This window comes from Parus major, chromosome 2 (assembly GCF_001522545.3).
Source record: "Parus major isolate Abel chromosome 2, Parus_major1.1, whole genome shotgun sequence".
Taxonomy (NCBI): domain Eukaryota; kingdom Metazoa; phylum Chordata; class Aves; order Passeriformes; family Paridae; genus Parus; species Parus major.
The window spans coordinates 102534156-102554608 of NC_031769.1; the positions used below are offsets into that span (position 1 = coordinate 102534156).

At 43.5% G+C, this 20453-nt stretch overlaps 1 protein-coding gene and 1 long non-coding RNA gene across 10 annotated transcripts in view; one reads left to right on the top strand and one right to left on the bottom strand.

Annotated features, from left to right (window-relative positions):
* DLGAP1 (DLG associated protein 1) overlaps positions 1-11709 on the top strand; it is a 404747-nt gene extending 393038 nt beyond the window's left edge. For all 8 annotated transcript variants that reach the window (XM_015617826.3, XM_015617825.3, XM_015617829.3 and 5 more), the window contains 3 exons: positions 2720-2811; positions 4676-4828; positions 7676-11709. In XM_015617826.3, coding sequence (XP_015473312.1) covers positions 2720-2811; positions 4676-4828; positions 7676-7885 — 455 coding nt within the window. In that variant the 3' untranslated portion in view covers positions 7886-11709. The remainder of the gene's footprint in view (positions 1-2719; positions 2812-4675; positions 4829-7675) is intronic.
* On the bottom strand, positions 8702-20238 carry LOC107199988. Of its 2 annotated transcripts, none has more exons than XR_001519417.3 (6): positions 19746-20238; positions 18381-19511; positions 18175-18232; positions 15320-15384; positions 14506-14551; positions 8702-12769 (listed from the first exon to the last, which is right to left on the bottom strand). It is a non-coding gene; the product is annotated as an uncharacterized LOC107199988 (long non-coding RNA). The 2 variants fall into 2 exon arrangements; XR_001519416.3 differs by having other exon boundaries at positions 8702-13650.
* Positions 20239-20453: the final 215 nt, after the last annotated feature.

Below are 20453 nucleotides of genomic sequence, written 5' to 3' on the forward strand. Positions count from 1 at the left end.
AATAGCCAGTAACTAGGCAGCCAAGGACAAGGACTTCCTTTTCCCTCTGTTGAGATCTCTGAATATTAAAGCTCTTCTTCCCCAGAAGAAAAGGGTACATTCCCATCCATCACCAACAAGTTGTATATGCATTTCTTCATGCTTGGGATGTGATTTCCAACTCATTTGGTGCAGGTTTCCAGGAAAACCCCACCTCATCTTTTTTTTTTTTTTTTTTTTTTATCCCCAAGAAGTTGGGAGATGTTTTTCTCCCTTTCTCAAGTCTTGGGAAGCGTCAGAGTGGCCGAGCTCCAGATGAGGCAGCTGTTCCCAAATATACTCAGTGGGAAGAGTTTTCATAACAATGGGAACCACATGAAAGCTCTCGGAGTAGCTCCTCCTACTATTGAAAAGTCCTTTCAGTTGAGTGGTTTGCATATTGGGTTGCATAAATGACTAGACACACCAAGGGGTCCATTTTCAGCACTGTGCGCATAGAATTAGACACGCAAGCCTTGCTAACAATAATGAGAGTTGTGTGCAAAACTCCCTGCGCAATATGCTGAAAATATTCTGCTTAGTGAATCTTCCAGCTCATGGCTATTTCCTGGCAGTGCTGAGCCGAGTTCTGGGAATGAAATGAAAGTCTGGGCTCTGTGTGTGTTCACAGAGCTCTCTCCTATAGGTTCTGAAAAAAACGTGCACAGACTCTCTCTTCCCTCCCCCTTTTTTTCTCCCTCTTTGTATGTCTGAAGTATAAATGAACTCCACATCCCACTTAAGCCTTAAGAAGTGAGCTTTGAGGCTGGTGGAGGAAAAACCATTTGCCTTAAAGGAGGAGAACACAGATTTCGTTATTACTGAGTATCAGGTTTCAGTTTACCATGAGTATTTGTGCCAGTCTGCTTAGCATGTGGCTACTCAAGCCCTTGGAGAGGCCTTTCTCTTACCAAGCAGTGTATGGTGGCATTCTGGTAGTCAGCACTACAGCTAGTCACAGGACCAATGAAATGCTAAAAATCTTGTTAGAAGGGGTTATAGCAAAGTTGCATGTATTTATGTATGTATGTGTCAATTTCTTTATTTTTCATTGTGGTAAATCAAAATACTTAGCAATATTTTCCCAGGGGAGCTCTGTTAATGCTGTCTTAGCTTTTATACAGAAAGTGACTGTGCTCAAGGGGTGGTGCAGAAGATGGCAGTTTAGGACTAGTATCTCTTCTAGGCTCTGACAGGAATTCACTCACCTTGAGCAGGCTACTTCATCTGTTTGTTTTTGCTGCTCCTCCTTCACCTGTCCCGTGTACCCAGGCTGTAAATTTGTCATGGAAAAGTTACTGTGTCTATTTGAGGGATGGGACAATACAAATATCTCTGAGTAGTAATGATAGTGAGAACTGTGACACAGTGGCTGTCACTCATGTTTTTCATTAAGGAAGTGGTAGTATTTTTAAAAATTAATTAAAATTATTTTTAATCACTTGTTAACCAGAGAATTGGGGATAATAAGTAGTTTCAGCTGAGAGGGAAAATTAATGAAGGAGCCAGATAAAACTGTGATGCCAGCCTGTTTTTTCAAAGACCGTTTTGGCTTTTTTTTCTGAGCATTGGAAATCTCAAACAAATCGGTAGCTGCTTTCTTGCTCACAGCATCAATTCAGCAGTCCCTAAACTCACACTCTGTTTTCTGGACTCACTGTCTTACTGCCAGCTGAGGCCACGTGTGCCTTTCTGCTGTGTTTCTGCATTCTCGCTTCTCTTTTCACACACACAGAGTACACACATACACGTGTCCACACATATACAGGTACACACAGAGTCTCCCCTGGACCAGAACTCCCCCGGGAGTCTCTGAATGCACCCATCTATGCCTGGGTTTGGGGCAGTGTATTCCCAGCTACCCCTAGCAGCAGTAAAATCCCAGTGTCTGAGTGAGGTTGAATGCAACCAAAACAGTGTGAGCTCCTGCTTTATTCAGAAGCATTTACTATGGGCTGTCTTCTGGTTCACTGCAGCCCTTCACAGCGCTCGGTCAGTCCAAAGGGGCAGTAAGTACCCAGCTGTCTGTACAAAGGAGTGCTCAGACAGCTGCGCTGGGACTCCTGGACATCTCCAAGCCACCAGCGAGGAGAGGCCAGGGTGCGATTGCTCCCTGAAGCACTCTTGGGTGCTTGAATTCAAAGGCAGAAGCAGCCTTGGATTGTGCTCATGGACAGTACTAAGAGGGTCCAGATGAGATTCATTGGCGTGTGCTAAAAGAATCATCCCCTTTCTGGGGCCCTGATGGAGCAACACTCAGCTACACCTGACAATAAGGCAGTGCTGCTCGGTGAGTTGCTCAGTGAGGTGGTGAAGCAAACAGGGCTTGACAGCCACATGTCCTTGTGCAGGGAGCTGGGTTTGTGTTCAAAACTGAGCCTGGGTCATAGTAATAACATTTGGTGAGCTTTCTATACTGCCTGCAGAAGCTTTTGATTAGCCACGTTTACGCTGTCATTACAACTGGTTGCAACTGGTCTCACTGGAGGAATAAGGGTAACATGTAGCAACCTTTTACATATTTTTTGCCTCGTGGAGATCTGACCTTAGATTTATCAACTTCTCTGTTTTTGTGACTGAAAGATAACATACCTTTTGAAAGCCAGAGCTGACTGCTGCACAGCTTTCTCCTCTCTTTTTATAGGCTTTTAGTTGCCTGCAGCAAAGAAAGCATTGTGACTTACTCTTCTTTTTCTCTCAGTTCTAGGGAAAATTCGAACTGCAGTGGGCAGTGCCCAGCTTCTCATGGCTCAGAAATTTTACCAGTTCAGAGAACTTTGTGAAGAAAACCTGGTATGTAATTTTTCTGCTGGATACTAATGTGTGCCTTTTACTAACCCTGTGAATAATCCTGCATAAACTAAACTGATGTTCTGAATAATATGGCAGTTTTTCCAGTAAAGGCCTTGATATTAATTTGGGAGTAACTCAAAATTGTCAGAGTCAGCAAGAGTTTCACAATAGCTTGAGAGCCTTAAAGTAAAGGTGAAAAGCTTTGGGTGAACTATCACTGAGGCTCTGCTACTGACTTCAGAGGAGCAAGGTTCTGTCCCTTGATCCCTTCATGGGCGCACAGATGGGTAAAATAACTTAAGGTCCTTGGGAGTGTATCAGAAATTTCCTGAGTTAGGCTTTCTCAGGTGTTCCTGGGAAACAAGTTCCAGACTAAAATCTGCCTCAGTGGACAAATGCAACAGAAATTGGCTCTGTCTTTATAAGACTTCCAGCTCTTAATATAAAAACTGAAAAAGCCTTCTGATTGAGCATCTTTGCAAATAACAGCTGACGACTGGGCAATCTGCAAGTGTCAAGCACTGATAAACTAGGAATCAAACTGTAATCTCTGGTCTCCTTATGATTCTAAAAATATATACTTTATTGTTTTCAATAATTGCACCTTTCATGGTATAATCGTCCTACCAAAATCCTCTGTAAATGTGATTGTGAAAAGCAAAAATAGAAATTTTATAAGGCAACCAACTGACTCTTTTGAGTTTATTGCTTCTGAGGAGGAAGAAAACTAAAGGCAAAGTAAAACTTGAGCCATGTAAAACATCATGCAAGGTGCTGCTATTAATTTATTTATTAACAACAAAATTAATAACAATTTATCAGTGTAGTTTGACAAGGCCACAGCACCACCAAACCTTGCTGGCTGGTGCAGGGACTTCTCAGCATTTATGAAAAAACACGCTTGAAGTGAATGTATGCAACATCTCATTTTAATTAAACAGTTTCAGCTGGGAACCAGCTTATAGAGAGACATCCTGTAGAAAGCCTTCCCTCATGCAAGCCTTGCCAGTGGAGCAGGCAGGGATGGTTTTGTGTACACCCACTGCATGCAAAACATGTTCAGAGCTGGGGTGCACTGAAGGGACAGAAGGACAGGATTTCTTGGGTCTGGCCCAAGCTGTGCTGAAGATGCTGACTGTCCAGATGTGCTTTTCTTAGCAATGCTCTTGGGCTGATAAGTTTGCACACACAAAGCAATGCTACCCACCTGTGTCCCAGTTTCATTCTTCCCAAAAATCTGCCTGTAAAAATGGGTTTACTGTGCTTCTGCATGTAGGGCATTTCACCCTGCATAAGTTATTCTTGACAAACAAACAAAAAAAAAAAAGAAAAAAAAATTGGCCTGAGACAATTTCACCTAGTGTATTTTTGTCAACGTTACATCCTCAAAGTGCAGGTAAAGTGTTCACACATTGGTATAGCATTATTGGCACATGCAGGAAATGTACATTTGCAGAGGTATTACTCTTTTTCACAAGTGTGAGCATGGTGGGGAATCCTTCCTCCTGAAAGTGAAGAAGAGAGGCTGGCAATTCATTTCAGTGCAGATAGGATTGCCACCAGTTGTGCCCGGGAACATCCTGTGGCAGATCCTGCCACAGGGGCCCTTTACCCTTAGTCTGTGGGGGGTACCTGCTGCCTTTGCTGGGTGGATGTTGGCAGGGCACAGCAGCTCAACGCCGAGCCACATTCCTCAAAATAAAACCTGCCAGTAAGTAATGCTTTGCTTTGCTCCTCTCTCCGGGTCTTCCCCATCACTTGGATCTGCTCAAACTGCTTTGCTAGCGAGATTTGTAGCCATTTGCACAAATGCTTTACATTAAGAAGTACTAAAGCCAACATGTTTTTTTCTTCTGTTGCGCAGAATCCTAATGCACATCCACGGCCGACCTCCCAGGATTTAGCAGGGTTTTGGGATATGCTGCAGTTGTCCATAGAAAATATTAGTATGAAATTTGATGAACTTCATCAGTTAAAGGCCAATAATTGGAAACAGATGGATCCTCATGACAAGAAGGTAGAACACTGTAGATTTTGTATGCTTCATTTAAAACCCTGCACAAATACTGGACAGATTAAATAGGCCTCTGTGTTACAGCGTTGCCGTTAAAAATGTGAAATGAAACTCATATCAAATTAATTTCATTGTAATAACAATGTTTACATAATAATCATCTGGGATATTATCTGTAATATGTTTCAGGCATATTTTTAAACCAAATCTGTCTTTGTGAATTGGATAATGGGAATGTGGTACTTTGTTAAGCTTTACAGTTAATCATATTAGACGATCAATCGTTGGAAGGAACTGCCTTATATATTGATTCTTAAAATTAAATAAATCACATTTACGGTTCATATTATTGCATACAGCAAGAGTTCTAGGTTGTGTTACTGAAAAAACTAGGGAAGCACTGTAACCATTGCTGACTTTGGTAGCCAGATTACAAACAGCAATATCAAAAATATGCCTTCCAAAATGTTACATGAAAAAGTTACTTTTTTTATCCATTTGTTTGTTTTTTATTTATTTTGGGCTTTTTTTTAAAGGGTGAGTTCACAAACACGTTCACTTTTCTGGTATTGTTGTTTACCTGAGGTAGCATAAAAATCATCTGGAGCTTTGGTGGGCTTTTTTCCTTTTTTTTTTTTTTTTGTTTTTGGTAAATGTAGTCTTCTTCTGTCACCATGAACAACTGCCACATCTCCAAGCGTGAGTCACATTTCACTTTACATTCTCATTTGGCACCACATCGCCTTTTTTTTTCTCCTCACTATCCACCTCAAGACAAACAGCACTCGGGTGAGCCAAAATACACAAATGTTTCAGAAAATCCTTAGAGCACAGACCCATTCCTAGAGGATCCAACGGTCTAATGTCGCGCTCCTATAGGTATGTAATTTGATGGCTGAATTTCTGCTGTGACTGGTCTGATAGCAATGAATACAGCCAACAGGTAGGGTCACCAGGAGGAGAGGGAGCACAACTTACAGGTACAGTGGCTCAGACAGGAGTCTTGGCTACCCCAACTTATGGTCAGCTGGCTGCCAATGGCCAAAGTGGTGTTTTCTTTCGGATAAATAACCATAATAATATCAAACCCCGTTAATCTTGCAGCAGGAAGCTTGTACAGGCAGTGCTGGTAGCACTATTCCTCCTCCTCCTCCAATCAAGACTAAATACTCATTCCTGATTTAGGAGTACCATGTTCACACCATTTGTGCACACCTAGTGTGTTTTGTAGGGGAATGAATGGGAATGTGTTTTCCTAGCCCAAGGTACTGAAGGCAAGTCATTTTCTTATCTTCTTTTTTTTTTCCAGTCTCTATCAGAAAAGGAAGTTAAAACTGCCAAACATGCATGCACAGAAATGCTGGTATATGGTCTTTCATTAGCTTTTACAGTTAAGTGGGTAGGCTGAGTGTTTGCAATTGCAGCAGTAAGAAATGAGAGCTTTCCTTGAAAAAAATGTGCCTTTTCTTTGCTTCTGAAAAAACATTTCAAAGAGTTTCCAACAAAAAGAAGACTATAACGGTTTAAAGGAAGTTAAGTAGTGGTGAAGAAAGGGACCTACAGTAGGAAGGTAAAGATTTTAAAGAATTACACTGTGTTCCTGTTTCAACAGCATTTGTCTATGATTTTAGATGAAACAGATCATCTCCTTTCTTAAAAAGGATTAAAAAAAAAAAAAGGAAGAAAAAACTTTCTGTGGAATTGATATTTGTCTTTGGCCTTTGCCACTGGGCCCTTTTTAAGCAGCATAGATTAATCCTTGGACGGAGAGAAGAAGCAAAGTATGAATAAGTGTAACTAAGCACCTTTATATTTTGAGCCATGGAAGCTGTTGTGAGCAGCATGAGAGAAAACGAAAGGGCAGAATGGGACCTTTGTAGTGTGATAAAATCCCTCCGCTCAGAGACCGTGTTCACAGTTGGAAGGGGATGTAACTTAAAAGACAATCTAATTAACTTGACAAAGTCTTTGTGGATGCCTGAAATTCAGTTCTGAATACACTTTTCTGTTGCGGGAAAAATCCCTCTCTGAGGGGTTGTTTTTGTTGGTTTTTGGTTTTGATTTTTTTTCCTTCTTTTTTTTGTGTGTATGTGTGTGTACATGCACCAGGATATATGTAAAAGCCCTCCTTGTTGGTCACATATCTGGAGCTAGCTGCCACCATGATGATTAATGCATGTTCTCTTAACGGTTTTTAAGTTTTTCCTACCAGATTTTCTGTTTCTAGCTGAATGTAGCTTCATGTCTATTTAGCACAAGGCCAGAGTGTATGAGCTTGCACAGCGAGACCCAGAGTGTGGGATTTTTGAGCAGTCACTACACTGCTAAAAATAGATACATAAATATGTGGTGTTTTTTTAAAAAAACTACTTATTCTGATGCACCAGCTGCAGACAGCTAGCTCCCATCCGCAGTTGGGAACGCCAAAGCCACGGCACCTCCGTGTTGCAGGAGCATCTAGCGCTGTGCACGGATAGAAGAGGGTGGCCCAGGAGCTGGGGCTCTCCAGAGTTCCTCTGCTGAGGGCAGCGTTCCCTCCTGGCTGTGCCAGTGGCGGGAGGTCGGTCTCTTTCCTAGTCCCTGGCACTAACCAGGTAGCGGTGGGGGCCTCGGTCCCGGCAGCACCGTCCCCGAGGAGAAGTAGCACGGCGGACGGCCCTCCCCTCCCCTTTGCCCTTGCCCTATGTTTATGAACCTTTGAGCACAAAAGCCAGTTGACTGAAGACAGAAAGGCAGATAAGAGCTAACAAACCTTAGGTAAAATGTGTGTTCTAACTACTGATATATCCTAGTTTTTCCCGCCTTTCCCTGAGAAGCTGTATAATGCCATTAACCTTCTGCTTTGATCAGGAGAGAAGGGTCCCTCCTCCAGTGCCAAAGAAGCCATCGAAAGGTCAGGTGCCACTCATACGAGAACGCTCTCTGGAAAGCTCGCAGCGTCAAGAGGCCCGGAAACGGCTGATGGCTGCCAAGCGCGCTGCATCGGTCCGCCAGAACTCAGCTACCGAGAGCGCCGAAAGCATTGAGATATACATCCCCGAAGCCCAGACCAGGCTATGAAGGGATCCCACCGGGAGGACTCTCTCTGGCAAGACAAGCCTCATGTATAATCTGCCCCTCTAGGCTCCTGCTCAAGGTCACCACGAAGTATTTGTACCTCCTCCTCCTCCTCCTCCTCTCTCTGGCTCTCTCCCCCTCCTCTCTCCCTCCCCTCTCTCTGTACGCAGCTGCCCTGATGCTCCCAGTGAACTCCACTGCCGTGGCGTAGTTGTCGGTCCTCCGAGAGATGTCCTCTAATCACCCTTGCTTTCTGAAGGTTCGCCCATGTCATCACAATGCTTTGTCACATGTACTGATGCTGCCACTTTGCCTCATGTAAACGAGCACGATCCTTTTTTCTTTTCTGTTTGGGACAAATAAACGCAGCACTCAGACTTCCACACACCCGCACACCTGTACAGTAGATGCTCCATTTAACTTACTCATGATCTTTAGTTGACCTAAAGCTAGTCTGTTACCCAGTGTACAGCAATATCAAACTGTAGGGGACTTTGGTATTTTCAGTCACGCAGGGTGATCCTTTCAGACTCTGCCGTCTTCCTCACAAAAGATGAAAGGACCTATGACTCGGATTCCCTTCTTTTTATTACTGTTTTTTTTAAAGCAGATGGCGCACTTTATTCTAAACCTCCAAATCACATCTTCACCTGAATTAAGGAGTCACACAGGGGGAGGGAGCTGGGGTGGGAGCGGGGAGGGGGGGACGAAAAGAAACCCCACAGCTCTGGCAGGTGAAAAAGTGGAAGTATATCCCACAGGTGAGATGGTGAGGGATATAAAAGATCCTGTGGAAAGATACCCGCACACTCACAGCTGTACAAACTGCCTCATTTTTATTTCATCAATCACTACTTAAACATTTCAATCAGCAGAAGATTGTAAATTCGATCTTCCAGGGAAATAATCTATTTTGAAAGGCAATAAAAGAGTAAAAAGGAAGGAGATAAGAAGCAATGACAGTTGAAGAGATAATAGAAAAGAAGGATTTTCTTGTCCAAGTATTAAGAATTTTTAAAATTGTACTGTATTGTCAATTCCTCTTGTATTGTATTGTATGGATTATATTGGTTAAAAAAAAAAAAAGAAAAAAAAAAGAAAAAAAAAAAAAAGCTTGGTTTTGTTGATGTCTTAATCTCGGTGGGACCATCCGATCTCATACGTCCATGCAGCCACACACGGACACCTGTAGGTGAATTACTGTACATGGAGCCTCTGATGCTTTTCCAGGCCAGGCTTGCTTTGCTCTATCCACAGCTGGTTGTATGCTACAGTTCAGACTGCTTATCACCAAACTGTCCATATCTAGGAGTAAATTTCTAATTCAGCCTCCTCTTAATAGTATAAAGTACTCACTTGAACAAGAATAATAGACTATTTTTCACAAGTTATGGGATCAATATGAACTTAATATTTTTCACGACAAGCCTTCCTACCCTGGCTTCTGCCATTGTTTTGCAATCACGAAAAATATGCATCCTAAGTAGCTCATTAATAGTGGGCGGAAGTGGCAGATCATAGGGCTGGAGAGGAGCCTGAAAGGTCAGCTCCTGTGTGTCTGTCCCCTCCAGCCACCTCTGGCTGGGGCAGGGGCCTGTCCTCCAGCTCCCCTGATGAGGAACGATGCCGACCACGCTGCTACTGGAATCTCTTGTGCCAACATTAGGAAAGCTACGTCAGGCATGTTGCTGAAAGCGAGTTGTGTGCGAGCGTGTGAGCGTGTGTGAGTGCGCACACGCGTGCCGGACTGGCACGTGCTGCTGCCAGCAGAATCATCGTGGGCTGCTTGGGGTGACAGGGCTGCTCTGGGTGACAGGGCTGCTCTGGGTGACAGGCCTGGTGCGAGCAGAGGAGCACTGTGCAGTCCTCAGAGCATGTGCATCCTGCAGTGATGTTTTCCAGACTCCTCTGCCGCTCCCGACGTGCTCTTCATGCCGTCTGCCAGGGCAGGGGTACGCGGGAGAGGAAGGCAGGCTGCTTTCTGCTCCCAGTGAGCACAGGGACAGCCTCACCATGGAGGGGCACAGGTGGCAGCCCTTGCTGCACGCCACTGCTGGCTGGCTGTGCCCACTTCTGCTCAGCCTCTATGGACAGTCCAACCAGTGAAAAACCCCACTGCACGTGTGGCGTGATTCTGCAGCTTGCACTTAAAAGGCATTGAAAATCGTCATCAAGATGTTAAGGTCTTGCTAAAACTACTCATTGAGACCATGCCAGACAGCTTCTTTTCCTATGACATCATAGCCAGGTGCTAATTTAATTTTATTTGAGAATATAGGAGAGGTAATAGGTTCTGGCACCAAGTATTTTCATGAGAGCATACTAAAACCACTAGAGAATTTGCTACCTCTCAAAGCCATCAATATCTGAGCTATGTCTTTATAAACAGGGCACAAATATTTACTGCTGTGGTTTACAAGATAAGGGCTAATAATTTAATATATAAAAGACTTTTAACTAGAGTAATCAGAAATCCAGTGTAACTCTAGAGTGCTTGGTGTTACAGGAGCTTCAAAAGGTTTGACCCTCTAAGCGTTTGAATACCAGTGTATTTGCTAGTTTTGAAACACTGCGTTTAACTTTTAGCAGCAACAAAACATCACCGTGTTTGCAGTATGTAATAGTGCCAACTGCCACTTTTGAGCATATATAGTCATAGGAAGTATTAATTATTTGGAACTCATTTGTACTGAAGTATTCGAAGCAGTACCTAGGTGAGAGTCCACATTCACAACTGTGTCGCAGACTTACTTAGTTTTTGTGAACGTTTTACGAAAGATGAGTTAAGACTTTGGTTGACAAGTGGCTACAGAAATTTATATCCAGTAAGTCCCCCCCCTAAAAAAAGAAAAAAGGTGAAGACTATCTAGTCTTGTACATTACAAATTGTTGTATTTGTATATCATAGAATATTTTTTGTATCTATTTTAAATGAATTTATTCTTAGCTGAATGCTTGTTAGTTCATTTGGCACTGGAGAGGTTATTATAATGTTTGCCTAGTTTTTTAGCAGAATATTAAAAATACAGCCAATACCAGAAAATACAAAATAAAATAATTCTGCCCATAAAATGCCACTAGTTGACCACTTGACTCATTTACCAACACTAATGCTAGTATATTTGCTCCATCATCTGTTTTAGTATAATTTGTAACTATTTGTTTTTAGTCTAAACTGCCCAGTGTATATTAAAAATGCCTATATTCTGTTTCACTTTGGGACTAAACTATTGCTTTTTTTTTCCTTGGGAGAAATTTTAGAAAAGGTTGGTTTTGTTTCCTGCTTCAAAAGTTAAAAAACAAAAAAAAAGAGGTATTTATTATATTTTTTGCAGATGTTTCCATAAAATTCTCATAATCTTTTTGTAAAGAAAGATGAAGAAATGGATTAAAGATTTTTAATATTTGAAAAGGTAAATAGAAATAATTTATTTGTAATATATTTCAGTTTATTTATTGGTGTTCCCTTAATGCTTTGATGTGCACTATCACTTTAATTTGAAGTGTATCTTTGTGAATTTATTGGGGGTTTTGGTTTTTTGTTTTGGTTTTTTTTTTTAAGGAAAATGGTCAAATGCATATTTTAAGTAGAATGTAAATCACTGGCCTACCTGCATTCCCAAATGTGATTTTAAAAATGTTTTTGATTTGAAACAAAAGACACAAATATGAAAGCCTTTAGACAGAGGAGAGTGTTTTTATGGCTTAATGATTTGGGTTTCCATAGGATTATCTATCTGGTTTGTGTGTGGACAGGAAAATGTAAATAGATGAATGTTTCCCATAATGTAAAAAGAGCAAATTAATAAAATAATTAATGCACTGCTTGTAAGAGCTGTGGGTTTTCAATGCAAATTCATTCTTCCAGAACTGCCAAGGCATTTCATTTGATGTGATCAAGGATAAAAGCATGACAAGCAGAATGTTTCTCTTAAGCACTCATTGCTTAAGACCGGCCCTGCAAAGTCTCATCCGAAGCATCCTGCTGAGCACCCTGGAAGTGCTCATCTGCACAGAGTTGCTCACAGGCATAAAAGTTGCCATGATCAAGGCCTTGAGCCTTAGCAAAATCTTCAAAGGCGCTTCTGCACAGACCCCAGCCAAACCCCACTGAAGATGCCAGGAGTTACACTGGGGACTTCAAAAGAAGTGGCAAGAAGACCCCAGCCTGTTTGGTTTTCCCCTCGCTGGTTCCCTTTCATTTTCTGCTTATGTCCTATGATGTCTGAATTTTTGGGGGCAAAAGAGATCCCTGGCAGGCATAGCTAACTTTCCCTTCGCAGGAATCCTGCTTCCAGATGGGGTTTTTTCCCGCTATGTGAAATAAAGACAGTGACCAAATCCCACAGGAACATGTCCTGGATGATATTCTGCATGGTTATACCAGTATTTAAACAGGTTCTGATTCACTTTGTAGCACCTAATAGTTACATTAATAGTGTGCCAGTGCTGCACCGTGTACTGTCTGCCCATGCCTAGACCCTCAGCACAGAAAGACCAGGAAGATTTGTGCTGCAGTTCCATAGGCAGGGAAAATTCTGAAAGATGAAGGGATTTTTCTTCACATCCTGCAATTTATGTGCTCATTAGTCACTGATAAATTTGATGTACCAGGGATGGGGGGGAGAAAATGCTTTATTACTTTAAAAACTTTCTGAGGTGTCTGGTACCTTTTGTAATGAGAACAGCTCAGAGGGAGTAAAATAGCAGGTAGGTTTCACACTGTTCTCCAGCAGAGCAAGGAAGTCCAAGCCATGACTGAACCCCGCCTTTCATTCAGGTAAACTTTCTCCCTATTTATACTCAATGTTTCCTTCCAGATCAAATCAGAAGCCTTCCCCAGAAGTATATCTTCTTGTCAGTTTGTTTGCCAATGTCTGTTCTCTCCTGCAAGACATTGTTTTTGCATCACGCAATAGGCAAATAATTCACTTCAGCCATCAGTTTGGAGCATGCTCACCTATCAAATCTGATGACTTTGAGCTGACATTTTTGATAGCAATTAATGATAAAAATATTGGCTGCTCTGCTGGTACCGATATTTGCTGTTGAGGTCATAGCTTTATACATGATTTGGAGTGCAGAGAGCAAGTGGATTTCTCTATTCCCACTATGCATCGCATAACAGGGTCGGGTCAGGCCCACTAACCATGGTCCCGCACTGAGCAAACCTGGGACCAGCATCCACAACTCAAAGATACCCTTCCCCTCTCCCTTTAGTCTGATGTTATGCCAGTAAAACACTGCCTATAAAACATTGCTGTGCTGTCACAGTAAGCTCATTCACAACATCGTCCCTTGCCCTGCTTTTGCATGCGGGGAGGTTTTTACAGCCCCTCTTCTGCACGGCTGCTCGGCCACCGTCATGGCAGGAGAAGGTAACTGCTCTCACTCGATTCATCAGGATGCATTTGGATGCCAGCTGCAAAACATGACGTGACTGGCCCTTCCAGCCAGCAGTCAGGCTTGCTTTCCCACGCTTGGATCCCATCGGCGGACAGCACCCTTCTCGGTAGTGCGTGAGATTACAGCCGGTCCTCTATTGCTCCGTGAGTCACATGCCCCATTCGCAGTGAGACAAAGGGGCAAGCAAAGGAACAGGGCTTCCTGGTAATTGTGCTTTTCATGCTTCTCTTCACTGATCCAGTAACAACATAATAATTGAAATTAGAGACAGAAAAGCTCTGCTGGGGCATTGTGTTAACACTCTGCCAGTTCCAGATTGCGATCTACCGAGCTGTGGCAGGTAAGTCATCACCTCCCCAGCTCTGCTCCACCCAAAGGGAAAAAAACACACACATGAAAGAGGGAAAAAAAAAAAACAAAACAGCTATATTAAAAAACAAGCAGAGCTGTGACATTGCCACCACCTATTATGGGCTACTTCTGGTGCAAAGGCCTTCATTGTATTGACTCTTCACTTAACTGTCTCCATGACAGGGTGCCAAATTTCTCTTCATTTCCAGCCAAGCAGAATGGAAACAAATTATGGATTTTGCCACCTCTATTCAAAGAAGGAGAAATACTGAGGTGTTTCAGAGCCTCTGGAGAAAGCAACCACTGCACGGCCCCTGAGCTACACCAGTGCCAACACTGCCATATTTCAAAGCTGTCAAACATTTTGGAAGAGGGATGGGCCTTGCCTTGAGTTAAAGAAAAGCAGTAGGACAGAGTGTGATGGATGTTTTATGGGTATCAAATATCTCACCAAGGTAATATAAGTCACTGTGTAAACAACCATGTGCTGAGGCAAACACCTTAGTTTGGAGATGGTAACTAGGGAGCTGAGATGTTGAATAGCAAAGGGTAACCCATTCTGATGTAACTAGCCTATTTCCCTGGTGGGAATGTCCAGCCTATCACTTATCCCTGGCTTCAAACTAAAGAATTATCAAAGTCATGTGCTTAAAGTACTATATCTTAACTTTTTCTGTTGAACTCATATGGGTACTCACAGTTGCAATCTGGAATGGCTTTGTGAGTATGCGTTCAGGACTGTATTCGTCCCTGATGTTTTTTGTAGCACTGAGAAGTTACTGCATTGCACAAGTCAGATTATATTATTTGTTGTCTTACAGCATGTTCTTTTGTCTTTTTAATAAGTGGTTGTAATAATAACTCACTGTGCTCCAGTCCTTTTGTCGGTCTTCTGAAGAAAGCTCCTATCACCTGAGAAAAAAAAACAACCTGAAACAACTTCATTTTGTAGACTGTTCTGGTAAATCTTGGCTAAGCTAGGCCTAAGGTGGAAGAAATTGAGATAACTGATGCACTTAAGCATGTGTCATTCTTCATCTCTCCAGTCAATAACTGACAAGAAAAGGGGAAAAAAAAATCCTATGGGCCAGACAGCTCATAGATGATGCACTAAAACTGAGATGGCATTGTGCTATGCTGTGGGACAATCATACCTGTAGCAACAGCTGAAGGGGGAAATCCCTTCCCACCTTGGAGCAACATTTCAGTAAATAGATTTTAAATATGTGACATCCCTTCCCAGTGCATCAGTGCCACCATGACCGCTATTCTACAATTTCCACACTCCTCAGAGGTAGCATGGGCAGTATCATGGTGCCAGCTGAGGGCAAGGAGATACAAGCCCCTGGGCAACAGTAGACTTTGCACAGGGCAGGGTATTGCTGTTGGAGCAGTGGTAACACTAGGGGAATGTGGTGTTCATTAAACACAAACCAAAAGTAATCCAGGGCAGATGGCTGCTGCTTCCATGAAGTAAGCTGTCACAGTGGGAAAGAGGAGTTTGAAAGGGTGACTTCTCTTTTCATCTCACTATCTACTGTTTTAATCCAGCATAAGAACAAGGCTTGGAATTCTAGTGAAGTTACACAATTGCATTTGCAGTGCTGGGAGAGAAACCAGACTTCATCCCAGACTAATTGCCAGCTATAAAATTCATTGGAGGCATACACAAAGACAAACCTGTAGCAACTTCAATGGAAACATGTCCATGTGTCAGTCTTCAAGTGAATCCAGAAATGCTTTGCCTAAAACACACAAATTTTAAGTCATGATCCTCTGCAAGAGGATCCTATGATCTTGCTCATTGCTCCAATTCACCACATAGTAAATATTGCTGTTATTTAAAAAACATTTAAAAATCAATGACTTACATCAAAGAGGCTGTATGACTACACGTAAGAGAAAAACATCTTTGACAAACAGATGGTGTGTATTGATCTGAAAGACTCCATAAAGTACTCTTTTGTATTACTAACCTAATGCTTTAACTGACAAGAGGTCTCCTTTTGTTGACATCTTTCCTGGCAATAGCATCATGACAACTGCAGCCTGTCTGCAAGAATGTACACAGACCTGGGAACCCAGCCATACATTAGCAAACTGCAGTGTACTCCACATGTTTCTCATCCTTTGCTTAACAACCTTGTGCTTGTAAGAAAAGCTACTTGCGTGCAGTATTGCATTCATTGTGATGATTCATGTCTACCAGCTTCTGCCAGGCAATGCTGGGAAGTCAGGTAGGAAGCAGCCCACCTCCTGTATTTTCTCTCTCTGAGATAAAAAAATATTTTAGTGGAAGGTAGGAAATAAAACAAAGAAACCAAGCCAAAACAAAGAACACCTGTTGAAGCACACAGAGTTTGTCATTTAAGTATAATCCAGGCAGATTTTGTTTGTCAACACTTGCATAAGCAAAAATAACAATTCTGAAATTACTTTTAACTGGAACTGTTTTCATATCAAGTAGCATGTCTGAGCTTAATGCTAACGGTTCAAGACTTTCCCAAGTGTCAAGGGGTGTGATTGCAGGTGCTGCCACAGCATCCCTGCCACATGCACCAGCAATAGTGCCACTGCCAGGGGCTGTCAGCTGCAGTGCTGGTGCCCAGGAGCCCTCCCTTGTGGCACATCCCTTGCTCACATGGACAAGGGCATTGTGCCCTCATGTTTTCTGCTTTACCTCACACTTGACGCCAAGACATAAATCCCCACCAGAGCAGATTGAATAGATCTCCTTAAACACCAAAATTACACTCAAACACCAATAATTACACTTGCTTGGGATGGAGGTTTATCTTTGAACTCACGCAGCTTTTGTTAAACTATCTTTATACCTCAGCTCTCTCACTGCTTTTCAATAGACAACATGAAACTGCTCTCACACCTCAGGACCCAATGTATTACATTTGCTCTGGACTTTCAGCATTGTAACTGGGAGTTGAAGTTGGATCTGGTTTTTTTCTTCCTCTCTTAAAAGGTCAAGGAAACATGAAACCGCAAAAGGCTAATTCTTCTCTGTGTCACATTTCTGTGAGCCCACAGGGCAACATAGCAGTAGTATTTTTTATGCTTTTTTTTCCCACCCTGACTTTTCAATCCACAGTCCTTGGCACAACTGGTGACAGCTCACACAGTAACACACTTACTCTCACATCATTCCTTCTAAGTTGCTTTTGATGAATATTGGGAGCACCAGAAGGGTCCCAGCACACGTGTGATGAGCAGGGGGAAGATATCACAAAGCTTGACCTCATCACAGGTTTTCTGGTTCTGGCCCTGCATGGTCACAATCCACAGTATTCGGCACATACACGCGTGGTTATTGTTAAACTGTAAATATTGCAAGAAGGTATTCAGCATGATTTAATATTCCTATTAGTGCCTCCAAAGGCCCAGCCAGAGAAGCTGCACTGTGCTGGGCTGAGCACTGTGTAAATATTGATGGTTTCTGTCTTGCAGTGTTTACAATCTGAGAAGGAGCCCTGCAACAGAGCGCTTTGCTACAGTTTTGTTGTTTGTCTTCAGAAATGATTTGTCTGATTTAAAGCATCAAAAATGAGCATGTCCTTTCTTTTGCCACTGCTACTAAAGCAATTACTTTACAAAGAGCTGTGAAGGCAAAGTTCTAGACCTAGATATTTTATCACCGCAATCAAGAATTAGTCTTTTGATATAAACTCAGAATCCAATACATTCTCTGAAGCTGTAATATGCTACAATAACATATGATTTCACGTTCTCAAACTTGCTAGGTAACAATGATTCAGCACAAGCAGTGCAAAGCACTGCTTTGCTCCCCTGAACAGGGACACACTCTCAGGTAAACTCACTCTAAGGCTTGATAATGGAAGAAGCTGCTCCCAAAACCACCACACTGACAAGACACAGATATGTGGCAGTGGTTGTGGAGAAACCCACATCAGGAATCAGGTAAGTTAACATTACACATGTATATAGCAGGAACAGACACTACAGGAATCGCTTTTGGCCCAAGGCCAACTGCTGGTGTTTGGAAAGGAAATGACAAGTTTCTACAGCTGCAAGGGTCAGCACTGACACACAGCTGGCTGTACCCTCCCTCCAGCTGAGGATAAAACCTCTGCAAGGGAGCTGTGCTATGCCCCACAATATGGCTGGGCACCACTGCCATCCATCATACAAGCATAACTCCTTCAGAGTTCAAAGGCAAAGTTACAAAAGACTTGTTATTCCTCAGGGTGTTCTGAAGATTTATACACTGTCACCTACCTGAGCAGTGGGAGATGTTTACCTGTCTCCTGTGTCAGCTGAGCTCAGGGAGCAGTAACATGATTACAAAACTTGAACGCTCAGAAATGCTTTCTGGCTCCTCATATCTCCTCATCTGATCTCCAGGACACCTCACCATTGTTAAAAAGAAAACACCACCAAAGCACCACCCAGTTCCAAACCATCTGAGGCATGGGCCCAGAAGCAGCTCTAGCATTCTCCTTTTCTCCTGCTGTTGCACCTGTTGCAATTTCATAAATGATATTTGTTCTTCCCACAAGCCTTACCTCTTTTGGGGTCAGGGGGAGGCTTGGAGCCAGGGGTTTCACCTGGGGCAGATTACACCTGCAAACAAAAGAGTGGACGTGGAAGGACAGCCTCACGCCACCACCACCACCATCATTTCGGTGTTCATCAGAGCCCTTCACCAAGAGCTGGAGGCTGAGATCTGAGCGCTGGGCCTCTCCCTGTTCCTGCACGGGGAAGCTCGTACCTTGTCATCGCTGCCCCACTGCCGCTGCACACCCAACACCTCAGGGCCACCACCAGCGCTTCCGTCCGCACTGTGCAAACACCGCTGCGCCCTTTCTCCGCTCGGGTAATAACAGGGCCACCCTCATTCCCCGCTCCCAGCAGCCACGGTGTGGGCACCCAGCGGCAACTACAGACGGTGGCCCAAGGTCTGGTTAATGTGTCAGCGCTTTGAACCCACCACAGGTTGCACTTTGAGCCGTTATTGGCGGTCCTGCTGTTTAAAGGGATTTTTTCCCCCCAAACTGGTTGGGTGCCTGCTCCTTTTTTAAGAGGAGTCTGACACCAGAAACCTCATGTCCATGTCAAAGTAGCTGATCTCCACCCTCACCGGTGAAAAAACAATAAGCGTTCTGTCATCAGCGTAAGCCTGATTTCCTCAGACTTTAGGGGTTTTTGCACGTGAGAAGAGGCTGAGGCATCGCAGAGTGCCCTGTTAACAGCCAGCAGGGCAAAGTTCTTGTTTCCTTTGTAGTGAAAAAGTTCAGGGCCGGATTTTGATTATCACAAGGAGTAGTAAAGTACACAGAGCAGAGATCGCGCATTGGGCAAGAATTATCACCGAGGTGAAAAAACCAAACAGAAACAGCAAAACAAGCTCCTGCCCAGCTGATGCAGCACTGCCCCACACTGGGGTGTGTGCAGCCCCTGTACCTGTACGGCATACGCAGCTTATGGAAAAGGCTGGGCTATGTTCTGGGCACAGCACAGCCGTCCCCAGCACAGCACAACACCACGGCACGGCTGCCAGGGGAGCCCTACCAGGGCAGCTGGGCAAAGGTGGCTTCATCCTGCCCTTTTGATATCTTTCTTCAACATGCAAATTAAAGTAAATTGGGTGAAGTACCAAAGTCCAGTGTCGTGCCACTTAGCTTACATACCCAAAGGAAAAATAAAAGAAAAAAATAAAAAATAATAGAGAAGGTATCAAAGGACCTCTATTTTATGGGGTTTTTTTTATCAGGATCTGTTACCCTGAGCCATGGTTAGGATGTCAAGCACTCTTGTTTTGAATGTTGTGTTGATGACTGATGTGCTCCCACACTACGTCCAACTTGCGTTTTTACAAGGGTTTGACTATTCCTTTGCAAGCCTGGGAAAGAGGAAAATTCACATTTTACACAAAATTAAAGTCCTGCCTGACAGCTCCCCATCTGCTGGCCATGTCCCAGTTGTATTGCTACTCTGGTGCAGGCTTAGCTCCCCTCAAAGTTCCCAAAGAAATTATTTTGTGCATCTTACCATCGGGTTGACCCACCCCATGCAAACATCCCCAACAGGCAAAAGCTGTGGGGATTTAGAGGCGAAACATGAACACTGCACTCACAGTGGTGGCTTGGAGAAAAATGCAGACGAAGGACCGAGCTTGCAGACTCTGCCTGTAAATGCCACCGGCACACGCAGGGAGAGAGCTGAAAAAAGCCGGCCGCTGCAGACTTGCACAACTGGACGGTGAGCAGAGAGGGGTAGGAGCCGTGGGAACTGGCAGCGGGGCCACACAGGAGAGCACAGGGACTGCCAAACTACTCAGCTGCAATCCAGAGACTGACAGGGGCAGCATGAGCCATCTTCCCCCCTCCCTGCAAAACATTCCCTCTCCTAGAGATTTGCATAACCCTGTGTACATTTCCTGCAGTCCTTGGGCAACGAATAGAGTTGTGGTTCAGCAATTCACAGGATCAAAGGCAGATTATGATCCTACCGCTGGAACAGTTAAGTTTTGACATGTGGGCTTTTTAGATATCATTTCTCAAAGATCAAACTCCAGTGTATTCCAGGGAAGTAAGTTTAGGCAAACCACAGAGCTGGGAAGCAGGAAGGATCACTTTTCTTTTTTTTTTTTTTTTTCTTATGTATAATCAAAAGGTTTTATTAGGGTTTTCTGAAAACCCATGGCTCTCATTCTGTACCCAGCCAGCACTGACCGTTTGAGATCCCCAAGGTGGATCTCCTGGGCTGCCTTACAGCAGGGGATTTCCTAGGGCAGGAAGCCAGTCCTGCAGGGAGGGAGGCTCAGCCAGCTCTTCCTCCAGTG